General features: G+C 38.2%; 1 protein-coding gene across 5 annotated transcripts in view; it reads left to right on the forward strand.

Annotated features, from left to right (window-relative positions):
- The window catches only part of LOC123758734 (broad-complex core protein isoforms 1/2/3/4/5), a 133,679-nt gene that overhangs the window by 37,607 nt on the left and 71,555 nt on the right, over positions 1–24,517 (forward strand). Inside the window, exon 5 of one of the 5 annotated variants that reach the window (XM_045743357.2) lies at positions 13,650–14,486. The exons of the other annotated variants lie outside the window; for them this stretch is intronic. Within the exon in view, the coding sequence (XP_045599313.1) occupies positions 13,650–14,219 (570 nt within the window). The 3' untranslated portion in view covers positions 14,220–14,486. Of the gene's footprint in view, positions 1–13,649; positions 14,487–24,517 lie in introns of those variants that run through there. 5 annotated transcript variants of the gene reach the window in all.

Genomic DNA, 24,517 nt, shown 5'->3' on the forward strand with positions numbered 1-24,517 from the left:
CTTTACCTTAGCTGATGTGAAAGTTGATGACTGAAGTAGGTAGTCAGTGGTACACTATTAGCAACCGAACGTCTGGGGTGGTTGAGCACATCACCCATAATGGCTGTTTTGAGGACGAGTGGGGATTACAGAAGTTTTGCAAATGCATGTTAGCACTTTCGCTCGGGGATGACGCAGCATTGCGTCATCCGTTTACTGGCGGTAATGCCGGGGATGACGCAGGATTGCGTCATCCACTTTAAAAATTCGCCAAAAATCAGGTTTTTATCCGATTTTTTGGGGACTGGTTTTAAAATGTGCGCCGATGTCTTCCCATTTTCTTTGTTGAGCCTCGTCGCCCTCAGGCTGCTTGGCACACGCCGTGGGCCCATTGTCTTTGCTCCACTGTTGTGACCAATGTCGCTTCCCCTCGCATCTCAAACATGTGAACATTTCGGCTATTTTCCGTGGCTATATTTCTTACTGCGGCTTTAGAAACTATCTACGCTTACTCCACGATGGATAGTAATCATGAACAAGGCCCTTCCAGGAAGAAAATTGCGAAAGAAAGGCTTGAAAAGGGTAGGAATTGGGAGTGTAGCAGGAAGGCCTCTGAGCACTCACTCACGGCTAACACGTGGCCCGTCTTCAACTCGTCGGCGGTTGGAGCGTGACCAGGTTTTTTTTTTTATAGGCTAATGTTCCTCTAGAGAATTTTATTACGAACCCATTGAGACCAAAATGAAAGACCTAGGACAAAAATTGAGGTGACCAGAGTGAAAATAGTGAAAACATTTTATCCCGTTTGCGCGCTCCCGGGTAACTCGTTCGCACTTTCTCTGTTTGCTGCGGGTAATTAGCCGGGCTTTTGGAGTTTATATGCATTTAGTGCTGTAGAGAATTTTATTGCGAACACAATGATACCAAATTTAATCTCGTAGAAGGAGAATTGAGGTGACAAAGTTGAAGAGAGTATACACTTTTCGGAATTAACGCGCGCTTCCGTGACACTCTGGGGCCCATATCGCCCTGTCGAGGGGTGGCGCGCGGGGTGAGCGAAAGTGTTAGTTGCTTTTATACAGTACTGTATCTACAATACTGTATATAAATTCACTGATTTATTTATAATTTAATCTTGTAAAGATCTTTTTTTTCCTTGCTACTTGCACATGGTTTAGCTGTTTACTATTCTCACTGGCAAACATCTTCTATTGTAAGATACTGAAGTATCTAAAGAAATTGTATGATAATGAATGGATCCTTTGGTAATTAAAAGCAACACCAGGAATATATCTCACGGTTATGTTGTTCATTGTACAGTTCTCTACTGGTCCACCCTATCATAAATTCAAACTGTACTGTACCACTTATAGCACAAGTACTGCACAGTAAAACATTTCTGAACAGCTATCAATATTTGCAAATACAGTAGTTACTAATGAAGAAAAACTTATTGGCTAGAAGTGCCAAAACTGCACCTAGGGTATTTTGTTTGGATTGACTTTTTTTTTTTTTTTTTTGTGAAGATTTCCCATATTCGTAAATTGCTCCATTAACAAAAGTCTAATAAAAGTTTTGAGTTTCATAACAATGGTCTGGATTTGAAAGGGTTGTAATGTGTGCTAGTTGTTTGAAATTTATAGAATTACTTGCTGAACATTTCATTTAGTAATAATGTTGTTGAATACTCTACAGCAGTCGGTTAATTTTTAATCGTTAATTTTAGGAACCACCTTTTGGTATGGGGGGGGGGGAATTATAATGGTTATCTAATCAAATAGATTGGCTTGAGTTTAACTATAAACTTCTGACAGCTTTTACTCTTATAAAGTATGTCCTGGGGTTATAAAGTGCAAATTGAATGAGACGTTTAGATTCAATGCACAAGTAATGACATTTGACAATTTTGATACTCGGTGAAGATGACGTGTTGAATTTAAGACTTAATTAACCTTCAGCCTATTTATTTATGGTTGAATATTATAGCTCTTGATTGACTTTAATGTATTGCTAGATATAATTAGCAATAATCCAAGGGGAAAGATTTAGGAATTTTTAAAGGGTATTTGAAAGCTTGGCTTTTCTAAATAGGTGCTCAGCATATAGTTTCCAGACGTTTACAACAGCCTTCATATTAAACTGCAAAGAATTTTATTTGATAATAAGTTGAATTTAGCAATGGAGAAATAGTAAACCTTGCAGTAGTAATGAGAGATTGAGACGGCTGTTCTCTTTGTAGGAGAAGTATGTGTTGGCAGGGTGGCTAGGGGGCGAAGAGACGTTCAGGTGCCACCTCTGTTCCGTGCACTGTGGGTCGGCGAATGACCTACGGCGACATGTCATGACTCACACTGGGGAGAAGCCATTTATATGCCATTACTGCTCTCATCGCACAGCACGCAAGTATAATCTGAAGAAGCACATGCGTGATGTACATGGGGTGCCAATGGAATTTCTTTGGCCTATTAGTGGATCTAATGCCCCGGTTGATAGTTAATACAGTATTTATCATTATATAATTATTTTATTTATTTTTTGTATTGAAATACAGTATAAAAGAAACTTCGGATATTTAATGAGGGATCATTGTATGTTAAGCTAAGATTTTGTGAATCTGAGAATTATATTATTAAAAGGTTGTTGATGTCTCCTTGTACAGTATATTCTTTGACATCTAAGATTTTGGTGCTTTCAGATAATAAATCTGATGCTATCTTTGACACTAGTGATTTTTTAAGGATTCATATTTTTAATACTTTCTAGGTTTCCCAGTGTCAAAATAAAAAAAATCATATTACTTGGATTTGAGTCATTAACTTTGGGCTAGATCCTCAAACTTGAAAATAAGTTTTGTATGCAGTTTAGATTAAAATTGAGATGAAAAATCCAAGTTCACGTGCTTTAAGTTTATTATGATGATAGCTTGTAGCCACATTTTACTTCAATGACTTTTATGAATTGGGCATTGGATTACATTTATGAAAGTACATGTATGACTTGGACGGGCAGTGTGATGTGGGGAAACTTCTTGTATGCCCGTGTCATTTTATCTTGTAATGTTCATCCACATTAAATATGTGAAGAAGCTGCTGCTTTCATTGTTTCTTGGGTTATACTCTGAAGAATTTGTTTAGAAGTTCTGGTCTGATGGTGGTACCGAGCTAATTTGTTTAGCGTTTAAGTGATGTTATTGAGTAGACCATTGTTGGAAGATGACACAGTGAACTCAATTTGATGTAATTATTGATTGAATAACAACATGATTGTAGAAATGTATCTTTTAGACGGGTTTCTAACTGAACTTTTTTTTATCAGAATGAAAAGGAAAACAAATGCAATTTTATAAATACTGTGTGGTTGGAAATTTAAAAATAATCTTTAGTGTCATTTAAATACTATTCTATTCTGTTCTATTCTATTCTATTCAGTACAGTGCTGTAATTCCTGATGCATAGTTTAAATCATTATTCAATATATACTAATATAAATGCTTTTAGAGTTATTGTTTTCAACTATGTGAATTGAAAAGCCAAAACATTTAACTAGTCATTACCTTCTAAGGCTTTTTAAAAGAAGAAGAAAAAGTATTTGGGTAATTGTGTAGATAAAAGTACATAAGTGTTTGCAAGTGACAAGTGGGAGTCCAATGAAAACATTGCTTCATTTATGATAGTAAGCAACAAGGCTGACAGTTTGTTGTTACAGTATAGTATCATACTGAAGATCAGTGTTTATGTAAAAATGTTTAATCTGTTAGGTATTTAAGTTCTTTTTTACACTTACGAGAGCCATGAATTTTACGTAGACTAACATGCACACACTTTTCAGTCTGAAAATACCTTTAATACCTATATAATGATCTGTCATCCTCTTCCCATCATCTTTGATCCAGGTGTAATCCCCTCTGCATACACCACACATCTCTGTCACCTACCCTACAACATTTTCTGGTATTCACCTTTCCTACATTCTAACTCGCAATTCATCAACTCTCCCCATCCCCTATTGCATTCCCCTGCACATCTCTCACCCTCCCACTCCTTACATCCCCCACAGCTACCCCTTGTCCTAGTATCCCCCACATAACCTACTCCCCAACAGTTGGTGGCCTAAAAGCTTGAATATACCCAGTGGAAAGCAAGCCCTATGATACATATTACCTAGATGAAATAACCAGAAACACGGCCCATAAAAAATAATTGACAATTTACCCTTAAAACGAACTTTCCAACATTTACAAAAGCATCCGAGTATTAATATTTGGATGATACAAAGCATTCATTTATTGGCATCCAAATATGCCAATATGCACATGAAGAACCTTAAACACAGTTTCAGCAAGGTGGACAACACCAGTCATAACTTTTACTGCATTTCCCATTTTTAAATGTTTCTCTTCGCCTGTGCCTCTACATTTTCTTTATGCCCACTACAAAAGTGAAAAATGTGGTTTCCTGGATACCTTCCCCTCCTTTCCCCTGCAGCGCACGGCCCGCCTTCCTCCCCTCCCGTCCCCTTGCAGTGCACGGCCTACCTCCCCTCCCCTTGTAACCCAATTAGCATATCATCCACACCCTCATAACACAAAATTCCCCCCTTCCTTCTCCCCTCATACGTTATATCAAGTCATAATATTACTGTGAACTTATCTCTTCACTAAAACCTATGAAGTCACCCTTGAAGTTCATAATTCTAAACTTGGCAGCAATTTTCTCAGCAGTAAGCAAAATCTGCTCCTTACATTCAGCTTAAAATAACAAATCTGTGTAAACCACTTAACTGTTGCATCCGAGGCAGTGTATGTATATTGACCAGACCACACACTAGAAGGTGAAGGGACAACGACATTTCGGTCTGTCCTGGACCATTCTCAAGTCGATTGTGATGAGGAAGTAGATGCAGGCAATAAATAGGCTAGAGAGAGGTGAGGAGCAAAGTGTAGTACAGGGGATACTTGTTTTCTTTACTTTCCCTTACTATCTTCTTATTCGGTGGTTATAATAGGAGCTGCCTTGTATGGGCCAATAGGCCCTCTGCAGTTCTTATTCCTACTACTATTCCCTGTACCACACTTTGCCCCTCACCTCTCTCTAGCCTATTTATTGCCTGCATCTACTTCATCACAATCAACTTGAGAATGGTCCAGGACGGACCAAAATGTCTTCGTTCCTTCACCTTCTAGTGTGAGGTCTGGTCAACAGTGTATGTATAGCTGAATTTTATACTCAAAACATTATTATAAACCTTACTATCAGCAGCAAATTTTAGTAGTATGTCCTATTGTTTGCGTATGTTAGAAACTGTGCTGGACCTAATGCCATATTTTGTGCCAGGTTTACCACAGTGGCTCGAGTTTCTCTTTTCAGTCTTTGCTTGTTCTGAATTGTAAACCACCACCTTACAATCTTCTGCAAAGTATCTACCATTATGATACATGTTATAAATGGTAAAATGCAAATGGTAAAATTTACACAGTAAAATGCCCGTTTCTGGAACATCTCAGAGTACACAATGTACTCCTGCATGTTGAGATTAAACATTACATGCATGGAAACTACTTGAATCTCTAATCAGCACAAGAAATTACTTGCTGGAGTGAAAGGTGTGGTGGGAAGTGTGGAGGTGTTGGATTGTGGCAGCCATGTAGGCTTTTGGATTACAGCCAGGAACACTTTTGATTGGTTTTGAGAAATTACTCTTGCAGTCTAGCAAGGGGCAAAGTCTTTTGGGTGATAACTTTTATCCATAAGGCCCAAACCTTATCTAGTTGGAATAGCCCAAACGAGTTGTAACATAAAAGCAATGTGATTCTCGTAAGCCATCTATCATTTCTACGACTGATGATTAGTTTGCTTTGTTATGCTAGATTAGACTGTCCAGTGTCATTATTCCTGGATATTTTAAATGTTTCCATTCTGCAAGATAGGATTCTCTTACCCTAAATTTAGTTTGGGTTAAGTGGTTGACATTTGTCACTGAAGATCATGTTTTGTTTCTCAATGGAAGACAAAGTAGAATTACTACTCTCCATCTCCCACATGGCAATTAAAAATACTGTACTTGTCTTGATCCTACACAAATGCAGGCTTTGCTAGTTGGTATTTATAAGGAAGGAATAGCTATAAATGTAGCTATTCCAGTCTTTGATTAAGTCGTAAATAATTAAAAATTTTGGACAGTTTCGATTGAGCTTGGGGAAAGGCTGCTGACAATACTGGAAATATTATTTCAAGTTTTGTTTACATGGAGAATATACCCTATTTAACCTCCCATGTTATTAACAACATTCTTCAATGCTTTAAATGTTTCTATTAACCAGAAACATTTGTAATTGCTTGATTTTTGCTTGGTTAACTGGGCTGAATCAACTTGACTCTTGACCATAGTGTTCAGATTTACCGGGGTATATAATTTTTTATATTTAAAACGTAATAAGCATCGTTACTAAAACCTTAGGGATTTTTTTAAATTCCAAAGTTTTACAAATATTACAACAGTCATGTATTTTGGAATTCCCAGAAACAACAGGCTTCTATAATTGAAAACAAACATGTCTAATTTTGTTTCCAAATTCTGTAATAAAAACTTTTTTGCCAAAACAATATATATATATATATATATATATATATATATATATATATACAATAATTGCCAAATGTTTTAAAATGTACTTTCAGAAATGTAATACTTGCCGGGTTGTGAATGTATCCACTCGATTCAAGGATCTCTGATTTACCGGGCTGATAGTTTCAATGCCTGAATTTGAGATCAGTAACTGGAGCTTTATGCAGTCATTGACCTGGTCCCCTGCCAAATATATTTTAATAAATAACCAATATTTTTAACATATCCGGGTTTAGCAGAGCCCCGGATTTAATGAGTAGGGTATAGCCCCATATAGGTCCTTCTATCAAGTGGATACCGTTTTCTGTTTAAACATTTTAGCAAAATCCATTAACAACTTTTGAATCTAGGAATAAAATGAGAAGAATTTATTTGAGATTTGAATTTTCCCGCCAAAAATGCTGCGTCAAATCCAAAATAATGTTTATTATATAACTATACTGTACTTTCCTATGACTAGTATATAATAAATTTGATTGTTTTAGGATCAATAGAAAAAATACTAGTTGGCAACTTTACACGGCAAAAAAAAAAATTGGCTGGTAGAAGCAACTTGGGGGGGGGGATACTTAAATGTTGACTTACTTTTCTTTATTTGAATGGAATGAAGATGATAATCTAGGCCATGTAACAGCAATAAAATTAAGCAAAATAATTACTAGGTTCCCTTGACCACTGAAGTGTGCCTTATAATGACACTCCTATGGTGTGTCTGAAAATTATCGTCTAGTATGAGTAAATGCGGTCTTTGATCACTGGAAACTAAAATATTTTATGTAACTTTGCCTTGATGGAGCTGAGAAGTTGGGTAATTTACAGGGGCTGAGACCTGCTCGGAGACACTTGGCCCAGCCACCTCATTGAAGGCGGTTTCTGTGAATACAACTTTTCATAATTATTTCAATGTCTTGCATTTTTTTTCTCTGGTTTTTGTTGTAATATTCAAGTGTGTAATTTGAGAAGTTTCTATGATGTGGAACATCGCTATACTCAAATGCGGGGCTCGTATATAGTGACAATATTCTTACATCAACCAAACACTTTTTGCCGTTATTACTAATAAATATATATATATATAATATATATATATATAATTATATATATATATATAATTATATATATATATAATTATATATATAATTATATATATATATAATTATATATATATAATTATATATATATAATTATATATATATATATATATATATATATATATATATATATATATATTATATATAATTATATATCTATCTTGGCTCGGAGACCCTAGGTTCGTGGGGAAAATGGGAAAATGTGCATTGAAGTTCCTGAAGGAATTGGAGGATAAATTGATCGGCGCTACAAGAGATCAGAGAGCAAAAAGTTTCTTGTTCCAGCACCTCAGTGCTGCGATTCAGAGGGGGAATGCCTGTTGTCTTGCGCACTAGTCAAACTTCAGAGGAATTCGAAGAAGTGTTTGACCTGCAACAATGATCTGTGTCTGTGTAGTCATCATAGTCTGTGACTATCAATGTTTCCCATTGTCGTGTTTTTCAAGAGATCTATAACCTTTAGCATTTTTTGTATCAACCCATGTATATCTTGTAACCATTAAATACATAATAAAGCACAAAAAACACAAAAGGAAGGGGGTGGTAGGAGAAAAGCACACGAACTGTATCGGAGGGGACCTAAACATTCCCTCTAAATGCGTTGTGTGTGGTTTCCTCCGAGGCTAAGGGTCCCCTCTTCTTCCAGCCAGAGGTGGTACTCCCTTCCTCTATATATATATATATATCATAGTGAACACACAGATCGTGTTGAGAGTTTATTAAACACGGAACAAAAATACAAGGTCAGCCTAATGCCTGACAGCTGAGTATGGCAAGGGCTGCCCCAAATACAGTTTACAAAATTAATTCAATGTCTGTGAAAGGTTTTATATCTAGTTTTTTACAGTAATATTATTCAATAGTGTGTAATTTGTGGAATTTATTTAGCTGAATGTGTGAAACATTGCTATGTTAAAAAATATGGGGCTAATATATAGTGACACTTGTATTATATTCTTAGATCAATTAAACAGTGTTTTTGCCATTATTACATTATACACACACGTTATATATCACTATCAACATTTATGTGCACCAAAACAAACTAATTATAATATGCAGTTCTGATGGGTATGGTGATAAAATCAAAAGACAGCATGGAGTCACAAGATGCGAGCAAACGACGCCATCAGTCATGTGATATAATAATACAGTAATTAATGATTCATTGTCGGTGAACAGGAAGCCAGTGTGTGTGTTCATACATGTTTAAGCTTATATCAAAGTCCTCGCCCAAGGTCGAATTACTGATACAACCCAGGATGCAACCCCACAACTAGCTGACTAACTCCTTAATACCTACTTACTGCTAGGTGAACAGTTGCATTAGGTGCAAGGAAATGTGCCCAACCATTTCTGTCCCACCAGGGATTGGAACTCTGAATTCTCAATTGTGTTTCAAGAACGAATTCAACTGTACTACAGGTACCCAAAATGTAATGCAAGGCAAAGCTCCCAATATACTACACATCCTGACTAGCTACAGAACTGCTGTTATTACATTCCTGTTACAAAATCTCGAATATGAATATATTTTCACAAGGTTATATTTTAAAGGAACATGAGGTCATTTCATGATGTGTAGATGCAGGAAACAATAGCTGGGTGCTGTCTCTACTGCATACTGTGAATATTATAACTAGTACTGTATTGTGTTGACTGATATCTGAATGTTGTACATAGTCTTTATCACAGTCAGGATCATCTATGACACTATCAGTGCCAAATAATTGCAGTTGACTATTTTATTCATCATTATTAAGTGGTGCTGTGGCCCCTGGCTGCACAGCGGTACTGTGAGCTGATGCCTTGGTTGCTGCTCTGTACTGAAGTGCACTCAGCCAGTACGGATGCTGAGGATTTTTTTCAAGCTGACATCTGTTTACTAAAGTCCTGAGGCCCAGGATGTGAGTCCTGTGTACCCGCGGGAGTCTTGAATTATTCCCTATACCTAAAAGCTCCATATGCCACTGCAAACCCCCCCCCCCATCCCCGATTGAGCGCCTTAAGAAATTGCTCTGTTAAGCAGCCACTGCTCTCTTCAGTGCAGTGGTTACACCTAGGAGATGGCATGATTTAGCAGCAGCATCTATAGCTTGGTGGGTGTTAGTTTGACAAAGCCATTAAAGCTCATTTGTATGTGTCATTGTTTCATGGTCTCCAACATTGATGTCATTCATTTTGCCTTAAGGTTTGCATATTTACATTTTTCGTTGTTTGTTTGTTCCTTAAAAATGCTGCTGCTGCTGTTTTCCCTGTAAAGGGCAAACCATAATTTACCCCTTAATTGTGCATCTTATATTAGACATACAGTATTTCCTGGTCCACTAAAAAAGAAGTCCAACAAATTTTTTTTCCCTTTATCATAAAATTTCACTTTGTCTGGGAACACAAAATCTGAATTATTTATTGTTTGGTCGTATGAGGTTTTCTCTATAGACTGTTGATAGTTTACATACGATGTATGCCAAGTACCAGTTAGCTTAATTATGAGATTGTGCCTAGGACTTCATTTTAGTATTCATTTGCTGAATTGCAGAAGGGAGGGTCTGTCATTTGCCACTTTTCTTCTAAAGTTGAAGGAAATTTGATCTTGCTTTATAAATGTAAATGTCTTGGTATATTTTTGGTTTTATGTAGGTGAAGATAATGCTATACTTATAGACCTTTTTTATCTAGCTGAAATAAATTGATAGGGTTCAAGGCATCGTTTAAATGAAAGATATTTTAAGGGTATTCCCTAATTTTCTCATTAGATACAAAAAAAAAAAAAATTAGGATCGGAAGAAAATAACTAGAACTGAGACATTGTTCTCTTTGTTGTAGGCTGAGGGCCTGGAGTTAGGGTGGCTGGGGGGCAATGAGGCGTTCAGATGCCACCTCTGCACAGTGAGTTGTGGCTCGTCCACCCAGTTACAGCGGCACGTCATGACTCACACTGGGGAGAAGCCTTTCTCATGCCATTTCTGCTCCCATCGCACGGCCCGCAAGTATAACTTAAAGATCCACTTAAGAGATGTACATGGAGTCCCAATAGACCGTAGATTTAGTAGATATTGATACGAGGAGAGAAGTTTTATCTATCTGATGCCAGAAGAAACAAAATTGAGAAGTAATACCCTTGACATCGCTTTTGAACAAATGTGAATTCATTTTTGTTCCCGAGGACGAGACCGATGCTTACTTAGAAATTCAGCTGAAGGCTTACCATAACTACCTTGTACAAAAAGTAAGAGTTTACATCAAGTTCAAAATAATTACTACCTTCCTTTTGAAAGAATATAATGTTACAGAATACATACACACACACACTTATTCACTTGCTAAATATAATATACATGTATACATCTTTCTTAAGATGTATTGATTAATACAAAGTACTGTATACTAAAAGAATTTCCTGTCTTCATGAGCTGACATTCACATTATTCATCACATGTTAATTTCTTGGAGATTTATGCACACAATGTTAAAATGTCATGTTTTTTAGGCAGAACCCTCTGACTAGGCCTAGTTAGCAAGACTTGATACATCTAATTATGCTTTTATTTTTTTATTCACTATATTTGCAATTTTTTTCATATAAAACCATACATGATACGTATTCACTTATCTGAATGATTGGCTCAAGTTACCTACTATATTATTTAATCCGGCATATTTTACATGCATTAATATGCAAATTAATATTATTTATAAATAATGAAGTTAATGCTTTTGTTGCAACTACCTAAAAAGCATATTACAGTATGTATAAAATATATACAGTATACAATGAAATCACAAGAATGGGACACATCTGTGAGATGTATGTTGTACCTAATGGCCAGAACAGCCTAAGAAACCTAATTTTCTTAATTTTAATTAAAATATGGGAATTTTTTTCTTTATACTGTTAGACCCTGGCCTAACCTAATATGCCAACTTGTTCTCAGAGAGGCCTAATATAGGTAAAGTAAATGTTGAAGGAAATATTTTAAAATATGCAAGATCACTTTGCTATGAGGCAAAATTGGTCCTGTTTGCTAGGCCAAGTAGTGCATTTCTGGCTATTAGGCATGACACAAATATATATAATAATTAAAAAAAATATGCGCTCGTATAAGTGGAACAATGATAGCACAAATGCGTTGTGTACACTTTGCTCTGAACTTTGTCAGTTTGGTTAATTGTATTACAAGTTTTCTGTAACTTGTATCATGCTCAAATAATTGTTTTATATATAAAGTTTTTCTAAAGTTTGTCACTTGTTATATAGAACTTAATTTCAGTTTAAATAGAACATCTGGTATATGTTCTAACCATTTAGTTAGTTTTTGCCACATACCAGGCATTGAAAGTATTAGTGTGGCTAATTTCTCTTTAGGTAAATGTACAAAAAAGTATACATACATATGAAACATTATATTTTGTATTTATAAATCACGTTAAGAAAATTCATGTTTGTTATAGCAGAATTCTAACCTACTAGCTGCGGCTGAGATAATTAAAAGGATCTGCTTTTATAACTTAAATTATATTTGTGACATCCTTTATATATCTGCTTCTAAAAATGAGGGCCTTGTAGGTTTGATATTTGTATTGTAAATTGCTGTATTTGTACAAAAGAAAAAGTACTGTATGTTGGGATTACAAAATGAGCACCAGGTTAGGGGGCATGTGAGGTGGGCACCAGGGATGTTAGGTGCAATGAGGTGGCCGTGGCAGTAACGGTGCGTTTCCTCTTGTAGGCGACGTCCCCGGTGTGGACTTCCCGTGACCTCTTCCCTGGTGCGGGCCTCTCATCGCTCCCCCACAGCCTACCCCGGGCCCCAAGGTTCTCGCCTGGTGAGGGAGGTGTACCTGGATCTCAGGGTCAGGCCTACAGGCATGCGGTCCCACGCTGCTGTATCTGCTACAAGACCTTCATGCAGAAAAGTGATTTAACACGGCATATGCGGATTCACACTGGGGAAAAACCCTACGTGTGTCATTTGTGCCCATATCGAGGAAATCAGTCAACACATTTAAAGAAGCATTTGTATCTTGTCCACAAAGTGGACAGCTCATTAAGCCAGCCACAAAGGAAACCCTTTCCATGAAATGGATTATTTTGCATATACAGTAACTATTTTAATTGTTGATTTATTATTGATTAAAGTAAATTGCTATACTGGTCTTTCTAGAATGACATTACATTTCCTTGAAAGTACAGGGCATGTTATGGCTTTAGTAGTATATTACAGCAGAAAAATCTCCCATCAGGAATTTGATATCTTTGGAAGTTGTTACCTCGCATCGTCGATCCATCACCAGTCATCAGAACATTAAGCACAAAGTGCCAGGCAACACGGCTAAGATGAACTCTCTCTTCTCTTCTAGGGATGGACGGGCAAAGAAAGACTCCCAAGTGGTGATGTCTCCATCGAAGGCTCCATGCTTGATTCTGAGTATCCCCAAGATAGGGCTGTCCTAGCTCCAGGCACATCTCTATCCTTAGATACCAGTGTTCCTGGTCAAAGCTTTTCTTCTCATGGTCTAAGTGACCACAGAGGGCACACATGTCATTTCTGTGGGAAAAGTTTCATAAAAAAGTTCAATCTTACAACACACATTCGCATTCATACAGGCGAAAGGCCATATGCCTGTCCTAAGTGCTGGTATCGTGCCAATCAGCGCTCGCATCTGAAAGCACATGTGGTTGCAGTTCATAAGGGGGACAGCTGCTGAATGTGAAACTATGTAGAAACTGAATTTTATTGAAAGGTTGTATACAAGAAAACTTTTTAGTTTTGCGTGGTATTGGTAAGGGAATCCTTCAGTCAAGTTGAAGTTCCCATTTGTTTCCAAGTTGTCTGGTATCTTAGGAAAAGGACCAGATTTCATAATTCCTGAAGCTGGTGTGGTGAATGTTGTTGGTGCAGTTGTACAGTGAAAGGGTGCCACAACTGAGACCTCTTGTTTCTTTCTTTATAGGCTACAGGGTTGGAGCTCATGTCTGATCGCTCATCTTCGCTCCTTCCTCCTCCTCCCTCTGCTCACACTCACCTTCGACACTTCCACCGAGTGGCGTCCCTTCATGCTGCTGTTGGAGAAGGCTCCCGTTTGGCTGTTTCTACCACTAGTGTTCAACAGGGCTCCGGCAGGAGTGTCCTAGGAAGTGGAGGTGGCATTGTTGTGGATAGAAGTGATTTTGATATGTCGTTGGATATCCTGCACTCTTCTCGATCTGGTCATTCCTCTAGTCAACAAATGGCATTGTCAGACCACTTAAGACTGGTCAATAGATGGAATGACTCTATGAGTAATGGAGCATCAATTCTTGATCTTGGTAGCATTCAATCCAAGGGAAAAAATCATATTTGTGATCATTGTGGAAAACTATTCCAGTTTTCTAATGACTTAAGAAAACACATTCGGACACATACTGGAGAAAAGCCTTACAAATGTCCCTACTGTAGTTATCGAGCAACCCAAAAGGTTCACTTGCGTGGACATATCTTACGGCGACACAGACCAGTTCATGACCTCAACCAAGATGGATAGATGCTATCCAAAACCTTGTCATAATACAACAGTTGAAATTCATCTTGCCTCATTGCTCTTTGTGGCATTGATGTAATGATAATGAGAGATTGGGAACATTTAAGAGGCTTTTTTTTTCTTATAGGGTGTGCTGGCAGGCCCCATGGTAGGCGTAGAAATGGATGGTCCTCAAACTTCTCGGCATGACACCAACTTTCTTCGCTACAAGGCTCAAGACCATCTTGGCAGGACTCTTTATGGGTGTCGTGTGTGCGCTAAAACCTTCTTCTACGCTGGGGATTGGCGAAAACACATACGTACTCACACAGGAGAGAAGCCATACCAATGTCCTGTTTGCTTCTACAGGGCTGCACAAAGAACAAACTTAAAAAGGCACATACTTAGAAAACACCAAACTCGAACATTACCTACTGTACCTCCATGATTTGGGTCATTGCTGCTGCGCCTTGTTCAGTTAAGATTAGTTCTGTGCTGAATGACTGTGTATCAATGAAGTCAATTCTAGAAGTAATTTTTCACCCGGCTAACTGGATAAGTCACTTAGCCATGAAGATAAATGCTGAAGATTTCTGGTGCTAAGTCATTAAGTTTTAAGTCTAATATAAAATCAAATGCATTTTAAGTTCAAAGACTGACAGAAACCATATCTGCTTTCTGTTGTAGAGCTGGCTGGGAGTAATCGGGGTTCCACTCGTAGGCCAAGACACTGGCAAGGAGTATGGTGTCAGGAAAGCTTGTCAACTGCAGGCTTTATCAGGCAGCTTTTCTCACGTCAGTACCATGGTGACTGGGGAGAAACTCGTGACTGGACCAGGAAGGTTCTCTTGTGAATTTTGTAATAAGAAGTTTAGTCACAAGAGCGATCTCACCAAACATCGTCGGACCCACACGGGAGAAAAACCATACCAGTGTCCTCTATGTCCTTACCGTGCTACTCAGTCCTCGCATGTTCGCCGTCATGCTAGATTCTTGCATGGGCAAGACGTATATGAGTACAACTCTACTACTCCTTGACCTTGTTTTTTATGTTACTTAAAGAGCTACCGTTCTCATAAGAATGTCCAAACTGTATACATATTACTTTTGAATTCTGTATTATTTATTTAAAAATTCTTCAATTGTTTGTTGGTTTCAAGTTCAGCTTGAGTTTCTTTTAATTAATAACTGTATATTTTTGTACATGTGCCAATAAACTTATAAATGCATGTGTGCACTCAATATTAACCTAAAATGTTGAAATTTGAAGTGTTTTTTGTATTACTGTATATATAAAGGATCATTCTGATAAAAACATGGAACACAGAAAAATACATGCAAACCTTGATTAACATGGTGCTGCATATATTTTGGATGGGGATAAGTTCATGGTATAAATTTGATTGGACTGTCAATTAATTGCCCATGTCAGATAAGACTAAAATTAATAATAACCATTGCAAATTTGTTTGAAATAGTCATAAGCAAATAGTTATATACAATTATTACAAATTGCTACCATGTATCCTTCCCCCAAAATCTGGTTCCCCAGTAAGTATTTGGATAATATGAATTCAAATGTATCTAGTTAATTAGATTCAAAAATGAATTCAAATGTATTTCCAGTTAATTAGAAATATTAGTAAGTCCGTTTTTTTTTTTTTTATAAATCTCTAGGCTCTATCCAGCAAAAAGTTAGATGAATTGTCAAATTCTAGGCTAAATTTAGAAGGTAAATTAATTACATTACAGTACTAAGTTTTAAATAAGACGAATTTATCAAATTTATTAAAAGAAATAGCAAATTTGGACATACAGTACAAAATATGTAGTATGTGTTTATACTAGATGATAATTGGGTGCCATGGAAATAGAAAATATACTGTATTAATGAAACCTATACAAGGAATGGCAGGAAAGCAAGAACCATCATCTTTTTGTTTTACTGCTGCAATAGTTGTCACATGTTGGATTTGACAGTACACTAATAATTTAAGATCAATAGCCTGCTGTTAATAGCTGCTGCATTAATAGAATGTTGTTTGTAGAAGTTTTTATAAATTACAGTATATTCTTATTTATATTTATCTCGTTTAATATAGTAACAGTTTTATTTTCGTCTTTATTTCTATGTATCTCCAGCTTTCTTTTTTCACTCTTATTTTTCTTCATTCCCTCATTTATTTTCTCTCTATCCCTCAATTGTCTCTTGCATGTCTCATCTCGACCTTCCATTCCTTCCAGATGTATACCCCTTCCAGCAACCCATCATTGCTTTCCCCTTTTGCCTTACATTCTTCCTACACTGCTAACCTCTTCCTGTTCTTCCTCCTACACTTGCCACTGCCTGTTCCTCCTTTCTATATTATCATATTATTACCTACTTCTTTGTTCCTTTTTTATCAGTCTATTTTTACTGTTTTGTCCCTATTGCTTTTGCATCTTCCTTAGATCTTTTAACATTCTATCTTGTGCAACAGCATTCAACTTTGACTTTCACCTCTCATTGTGACACTGCTGTACTTGCTAGGAACATGGAGAAGCTTCATGTTGTGGATGAATGAGGGATTGCAGGCACTATTAAAGACAAGGACTTCACTAATTTTTATTACTGTACCAGACCTGTAAAGACCTGAAACATCACCAATAGTGATGGACGAAGTTCACCCAAGCATGGTAATTGAGTTTTAATATAATTTTTTTAGATCACAGTATACCATGCTAATGTATTAAAACAAATAGAAATTTGTTAATATGTTATATTCCATAAATATGGAATATTCCATTCTATTTGCCTTTATAGTAGCTCTCGAGTATTCATTGGACAAGCTTTATTTTAGGCAGTGTTTCTTGTAAAGAAATACCGTGATGAGTAGACTATTGAAGCTAGCATTTTCCTTGTTATGGCTTTTATTAAATCTACTGGATGCAAGGGGGAAATCTTAAGTACTTAAAAGGGAGGGGGGTATTCAGTCTACCTTTTGTCCTTCTTTATTAACAGTGAAAAATAAGATTGACACTCTTGTCTACAGGAAACCTACCTACAAAGATGACCTTGTTCACTTTAAATTTGACCCCGTAATATGATGAAATGAGATAGTGATCGGATTCTTCCTTTGATATTTGAAATTTAATGGCAATAGTTCCATTAGAGATGAATGCAAATACTGTACATAAATGATCCCATCATAAATCTTAAACACGCTTTAAGATTAAATTAGGGATTGCAGAAGGGGCAACAATGGCTTATTTTCCTAATAAGGAAAACAGCATCTGTTACCAGCTCAACAAAATCAATACTGTACAGTGGTTGTGCATGGAACATTCAATACAATTGACACCCTTTTCAGAAACAGAAACAGCATTAACCGTTTGAACTATCCCATAGTAATTGTTGTAATACTGTATATGTGTAAGTGAAACATCCAGGAACTTTTGATAAGTTTACAACAGTGCATGTTGGGTCAACATCATTACGTTCGTTACACTTAGAAACCAAAACTTGTAGCACCACATTCGTAAATTTTTGAATACTAAACTTGAAAAAAAAAGTCTTAATTTATGGTTAACCTGAAAGTTCACTGGTCAAGTGTGTAAACCTGATTATGGTTTGTCTAAAATATGCAAACATTATATGAACTAGTCTCAGTAGAATTCTTGGAAAAGTTACTATTAAAGATGCATAATTGAAAAATGAAAGTTAATAGATAAATCTGTTTAGGTGTACTGTATATAAAAAATTATGGTCATCCTTTTACTAATACATTTTGAATGTGATCAGTATTTTATTCCCTGAAGAGATTATTGCCGAAGATGCCATAACGACGTAATAAGCCAAACAAAATATTGTCAACATTTCCAGTTGCATATTTCCAAAAGTTTGCCATTACCAGTATGTTTCCTTTGCTATCTTTTGAAAACCCTAAATGAATAAATAGTAATCACATTTGTATGGCTAAAATTATAACACAATATACTGTATTTTGTAGAGAAAAATTCTAGGGTTGGTCTAAAACTAAAATAGTTTGTATAATTGGCCTTGACTGTTTTGTACTGCAGTAGGCTGTGCTAATTTTTTCTGGGTAATTTTCTTTACATGTATGAAACAGTCGCACCTATATCATGCTTTATTTTTAGGACAAAGTTTTATAGATATTACAACCAAATTGCCTTAAATTTTAGATTTTGTATTTGTTAAAGATGGTAATAATAAATATCAAATGTCTGAAATGCAGCATTAGCATTTAAGTAAAATGTTATGATTGAGTGGGCTGGTTCTGCAAGTCGAATTAGGTAGAATTAATTAATAAAATAGAAGTTACAGTATATTTAAGTGTAATGGGGATAAATGCTAATGTTTAGATCAGTGTGAGTTAAAGCATTTTTTAATGTAAAGTTAATTGGAAACAGTGTGCTGTACTGTACTGTATACATGAAGAAATAATACACATGGAGCTGTTGTTGTTACATATATTTTTATTTCCATATTTGAGGTATTTAAAGCAGTTTGATATAAACAATTGCAGTACCAGTAATTATATATTCACATACAGTACTTTCCTGTGTGTGTAAACCTGTGTACAAATTTGGTTTAAAAATCACCAAAATGTTGCATGGAAACTTCCATTTTGATTGTATTCAGAAAGCATTCCTCCTGCTGTCCAAGGAATAATACATGTGTGCTCTCTCCTTAGGTCTTATTTCATTACAGCACAATTTTTCTTGAAGCAGAAACTTGCTATGTTTGTAGTGTGGGGTTTTCGAACGTGAGTAAAGTGGTTGAAAGGCGGGACAGCACCTGAATGGTGTTTCTCTTCTAGGCAGCAGCCGCCCTTGTCCTGGAAGGTTCTGCGGGGGAGCATGAGATGCAGGGGTTGACAGCTGTATCATCACTCCGTCATCAGCATCTTCTCCATCATCAGCAACTTGGCAGCATCCCTCACCATCATCACCCAGTTGCCCAACTACAACCACGCACAGGACCTACCTACCCATGTCCATTTTGTGGAAAAGCTTTTGATCGGCCCTCCCACCGAGATCGCCATGTTCGCACACACACTGGAGAAAAGCCATATCGCTGTCCAGTCTGCTCTCATTCTTCCAGTCTAAAGGAAAATTTGAAGGCTCATATCCTTTTAAAACATCCAGAGTTTGATCCAAGCACATTCACAGCCTCTGTTCCTTACAGATGAGCTTGCAGAAACCCTTCTCTTTTTAAAGATTGTCTTCTTGCTCATCTTACTGCTTGTTGGCTGTGTGCTCCGTCATCACTTCATTTAGTTGACCATCCCTATTGGAATTGTGCTCAAGTTTGTGTTCAGGGCAGCTGCTGGGGACCATATACTTTAAAAGATAAAATAAATATATATTGAACAATGGAAAGTGTGGAAAAGAAAGTAAAGGATACTGTTACTAGATTGTCGTCTTTGTCAGCGTAAAAAATGAGAAAGTTTCCATTTGCCCGTGGACACAGTATGGGCACAACTGCCAACGCAGCAGTGCTCATGTGGCCTTTCTCTTGTTCTAGGGTGGCGTCGATTGGTTGGTGTGTGCATGGTCCCTAAGGGATGATGGGAATGTGTCCCAGCCCTCTCCTGCAGCAATATCCCTGCCCAGCCAGATGCCTCTACCTCTGGCTCCCACAACTTCAAGACCAGTCCATCTGTCAGTGGCTGCTAGTGGATCTGGCCAACCACAGCACCAGCCTGCTCATGATATGATTCAACGTAGCAGCATTAGTGACCATATATGTGGTTTCTGTGGCAAGAATTTTAGTGCACCTGCTTTCCTTCGGCGCCATATCCGTGCTCATACAGGAGAGAAGCCATTCAAATGCCCACATTGTGACTTCCGAGCCACACAAAAAGGAAATCTTAATAGCCATATTATTAATCGACATAATTCTCCTGCTATCTGATCGCTAGACAAACATTGCCGTTCTAATATTAATTAGAGCTCATTTCCAAAGACATTCTAAGTTTAATTTAATAATGAATGGTATATGATGGTTGTAGTTCCTTGGTATATATTTTCTGTGCCATGTTAATTAATTTAAACAAAATAATTGGTCTAGAGTATTCAGAAGCTAGTCAGATGTTTAGTTAGACTGGTGAGTTCTTGGAATGCATCAAGTGTCTCACTGTACCCATGGTCAGTGTTTGAAAGGTTTTCATCGTCCTTGTACATAAATTTGTCTCATTTTGTATGAATATATATAAATATTGACTTTAGTTTTAAATATTAAAACAACTCTACTGATTAGGTAAAGTAAATAGGATGTAATACTTTATTTGGTAGGAATGTAATTTACAGTAATTACTTGTTAATTTGCCCTATGAGATATTTGCAAGAATGCCTTTGTTAAATTATTTAATTGCTACTGTATTTAGTAAATTTGTATTATTTAAGGGAATTTTATTTAGATACTTGTTAGAGTTCATTAAGCTACTTAATGAAAATTTGGTATTGTGAGTAAGGAAAATTATCGAAGGTAGCACAGAGAAAAGACATCTCAAGACTGCTTTTGTTATGGTTTGGCAAAATTACAGTATTTTGAGTTAAAATTTTGCTCTATATAAACTTTATAAATTAGTTTACAGTACTTTGCCACTTCAGACCGAATATATATATAAATATACTTTGGTGTGTCAGGATCAGGTGTACTCTGATTCTGAATACTGGAGTTTTGTGGTGATGTAGAGTGATTTAGTGGTTTGGGCTTAATGGGATGAGTAGAGCTAGCAGTGATAGGGCGGTTTCTCGTTTTCTAGGCATTGATGGGTGGCGGCGGTGATGCCGAAGGAGGGCTTGAGGATATGCTCTTCATGGCCCTACCCTCAGAGATGCAGGCTTCTACTGGTGTTGGAGTTCCACCAGTCACTTTCCATTCAGCTGGTGGTTTCCCGCAGTCCAACCATCCCTCCACTGCTTCGGTTGCCAATAAGCGATGCTACTGGTGTCATCTCTGTAAGAGGGAGTTTCCGTTCCCCTCAAAGCTGAATGAACACATGCGAACTCATACAGGGGAGAAGCCATTTGCATGTCTCATTTGCCCTTTCAGAACTTCCTTGAAGTGGAACTTAAAATCCCATATGTTAAGACACCAGGATGCCATAGCCAGATCTAAACCACAGACTTGAAACACCTGTGTTTCACTTTGGTCTCTTTGTTGGTAATTTTTTAATTACAAGATGTGCTTAGTCATCACTTGGATTTCTGTAGCATCTTAACAGTGACACACATTGAATTATCTATCTATCTGACTCATATTCTGGCTGTGTAGTCCGATACAGAAGCAAAAGTGTTCTCTCGGACATTATACTTAGAACCCTAAATAGATAACTCATTACAAGGAAAGGGCACCTGTTTTGTAATATAATGGTTTTCCAATGTAAAAAGAGTTAAATATTTAATTTAAATATTTAAGCTTCCATGATCTGTTGAGAAAGTGAAACATGAACTTTTTATCTTGTATAAGAAGAGTATGCCATGTGATCTCAAAAGTATTATTGTTCGAAAAGACTAAATATTTGCCTGTATGAAGAACATATTGCTATAAGAGCTTAAATAAATATTTTACTTAATAAAATGCGTGTCTGTAGTCCTAACAAAAGCAGCTACTGTATTTTCTATAACAGGAAGCATATCCCACAAATTAATATCTTAAATGTATTGCCTTAAGGGATATAATATTTTAGTGCATTATGAAACTATAATTTTTTCTGGTCAACAAAGATGATCAACAAAATCTTATTTTTTCACATTTAATGGCTAGAGACAAAAGTTCCTGCAGAGCAAGTAAATATTGCATGTAGCCTATGTTTGAGTTACGTGCCAGGGGAAAACCCTGCTGGTTAAGCACGCCTTTTTTGGTTCAGCTGGCCTGGGCAGCATGCGGCAGTGCACTAGGGGTGTGGGGACACTGGTGCCTGCGCCAGCTACCGGTTGCTCAGCACCCGGCTCAAACCGGCATTTCCCTCTTGCAGGAAGTTGCTGCCCACCAACATCACGTGGCCACCTTCAAACACTGGATAAGTGGTGCCCTCGGCAGGTTGCAGGGTGGCCATCTAAGCCCACCAGCCCTCCTAAAACTCAACCCACTGTTAGGGGCCACAGCCTCCTCTGCCCTTAGTGTAGCCTGGGTGGAAGGACCTGCTTCAAGACAGAGACGACCATCTTCGACCCCTGGACCTTCGCGTTCACCCCCAGTGTTTGCTACTACAGTTAGTAGTAATACGGGAGACTCCAAGGCAGGACATCACATGTGCTCCAAGTGTAGTGACACCTTCCCACTGCCTGTGATGCTGGCCATGCATTCCCTGAATCACGTGGAAGAGAGACCCTTTACGTGCCCCTATCCAAGCTGTCATTACAACTCTGTCATGCGAGGGAATGTCAAAAGACACATACGAATTTCACATTCACACCACTCATTTCCTGGTTAATGGTTGTGTAAAGTTGCTTAAAGTATTGAGACTTGTCATAATGTCTATTGTGTTAAAGCATAATGCATTACTATTCATTTTATACAGGCTTTAATGTACTACTTCATCTATGAAAAATAACTAGTACACTAATATACAGTACTGTCATGTATATATACTGTATACATATATATATATTGTTCATGTTCACTGAACCTAGCAATCTTAAGTGTTGCATTATCAAGCTGCTAAGACCCAGTTTATATATTGAGTTGAAGTTTATATAAATTTTATTTGGAACAAATATTTGAGCTTTGGTCTTTTGAAGGAAGTCAATATAGAGTTCAGTTACTCATTAATTAATGGGAATATGTAGTACAAGACACGCCATGTTCCTATGTACGTAACGTAAATGTCAATGCCCGCCCCCCTCTTTTCCCCTTCATCTTCCCCCCTTCCTCCCCCTCACCCAGGTAGACCCCCCCCCCATCTTTCTCCCAGCTCCTTTCCCCTCTCCCCTTCTTTCTTTCTCCCTTACCCTTATTTCTCTTCCCATTCTTTGTCCCCCTTCCTTCCCTCCTCTCCTCCACACTTCTTTCTCTCCCCCCTGTCCTCTCCCCCTTTCTCTTGCATCCCCCCTTCCCCCTCTATCTTCTCCCCTTCCTCTTTCTTTTCTACTCTCTTCTCCCCTTCCCCCGTTCCCCTCTCCCCTACCCTCCTCGCCTTTCCCTCTCCCAACTTTCCCCCCTCCCCCCTCTCTTCACCTTCCCCCCCTCTTCACCTTCCCCCCCTCCCCCTCTCTTCACCTTCCCCCCCCTCCCCCTCTCTTCACCTTCCCCCCCCTCCCCCTCTCTTCACCTTCCCCCCTCCCCCTCCCTTCACCTTCCCCCCTCCCCCTCTCTTCACCTTCCCCCCTCCCCCTCTCTTCACCTTCCCCCCTCCCCCTCTCTTCACCTTCCCCCTCCCCCCCTCTCTTCACCTTCCCCCTCCCCCCCTCTCTCTCTCCCCCCCCCTTTCTCTCTCTCTCCCCCCTCTTTCTCTCTCTCCCCCCTCTTTCTCTTTCTCCCCCCTCTTTCTCTTTCTCGCTTTCTCTCTTTCTTTCTCTTTCTTTCCCCCCCTGTCTCCCCCCCCTATCTCAAGATAACCCCTCTCGCTCTCCCTCTCCCCCCCCCCCTTCTTCCCTCCGCCCCTCTTCCCTCCTCTCTTCCCCCGTCCCTCCCCACCCTCACTTCCCTTTCACCCATCTTCCTGCTTACTCCCCTCCCCCCATTCACCTCTTCCCCTCTCTCTGAGAGAAATGTTAGATATGATTAGGACATACACGATACTGGATTTGGAAAATATTTGTAGTCAACAATGTTAAACTTCAACTAACCTCGATGAAGTTTACACATTCTAGTATTCCCCAAGTGTTCCTAATACAGGTACAAGTTGCAGGTATAAATATAAGTTTCACCATCTATGAAAGTGTTAATTTCATTTAATACAGGTTTAACAGTTTAATTTTATTCTGGCGCGCATGCTCGCTCGCTCACTCGCTCACGGAGGGTTACCCGACATTGTCTGGGATTCTCTCCCCCACCACACCATTCCACTTCTCCCCCCCCTCCCACCCCACATCCCCCACTCTTATCTTCCCTCCTGCCTCTCCCCCTCTTCCCTGTTTGTCTCCATTTCAATCCTTCCTTCTGCCTTCAGTCTTACCCCTCTCCCTTCCAGCCTTGGGCAGGCAGACATGTCTATTTATATACAGTATATACATGCAGTGTACAGTATACAGAAGGGGTACCTGGCAATACCTGGGGGTTTCTTGCTCCCACTTTCCATGCTTTTCCCCCCACTTTCCACTCTTTCCCACCCCTCTTCCCCCACTCTTTCCACCCTTTTTCTCCACCCCTT

This window comes from Procambarus clarkii, chromosome 31 (assembly GCF_040958095.1).
Source record: "Procambarus clarkii isolate CNS0578487 chromosome 31, FALCON_Pclarkii_2.0, whole genome shotgun sequence".
NCBI classification, from domain to species: domain Eukaryota; kingdom Metazoa; phylum Arthropoda; class Malacostraca; order Decapoda; family Cambaridae; genus Procambarus; species Procambarus clarkii.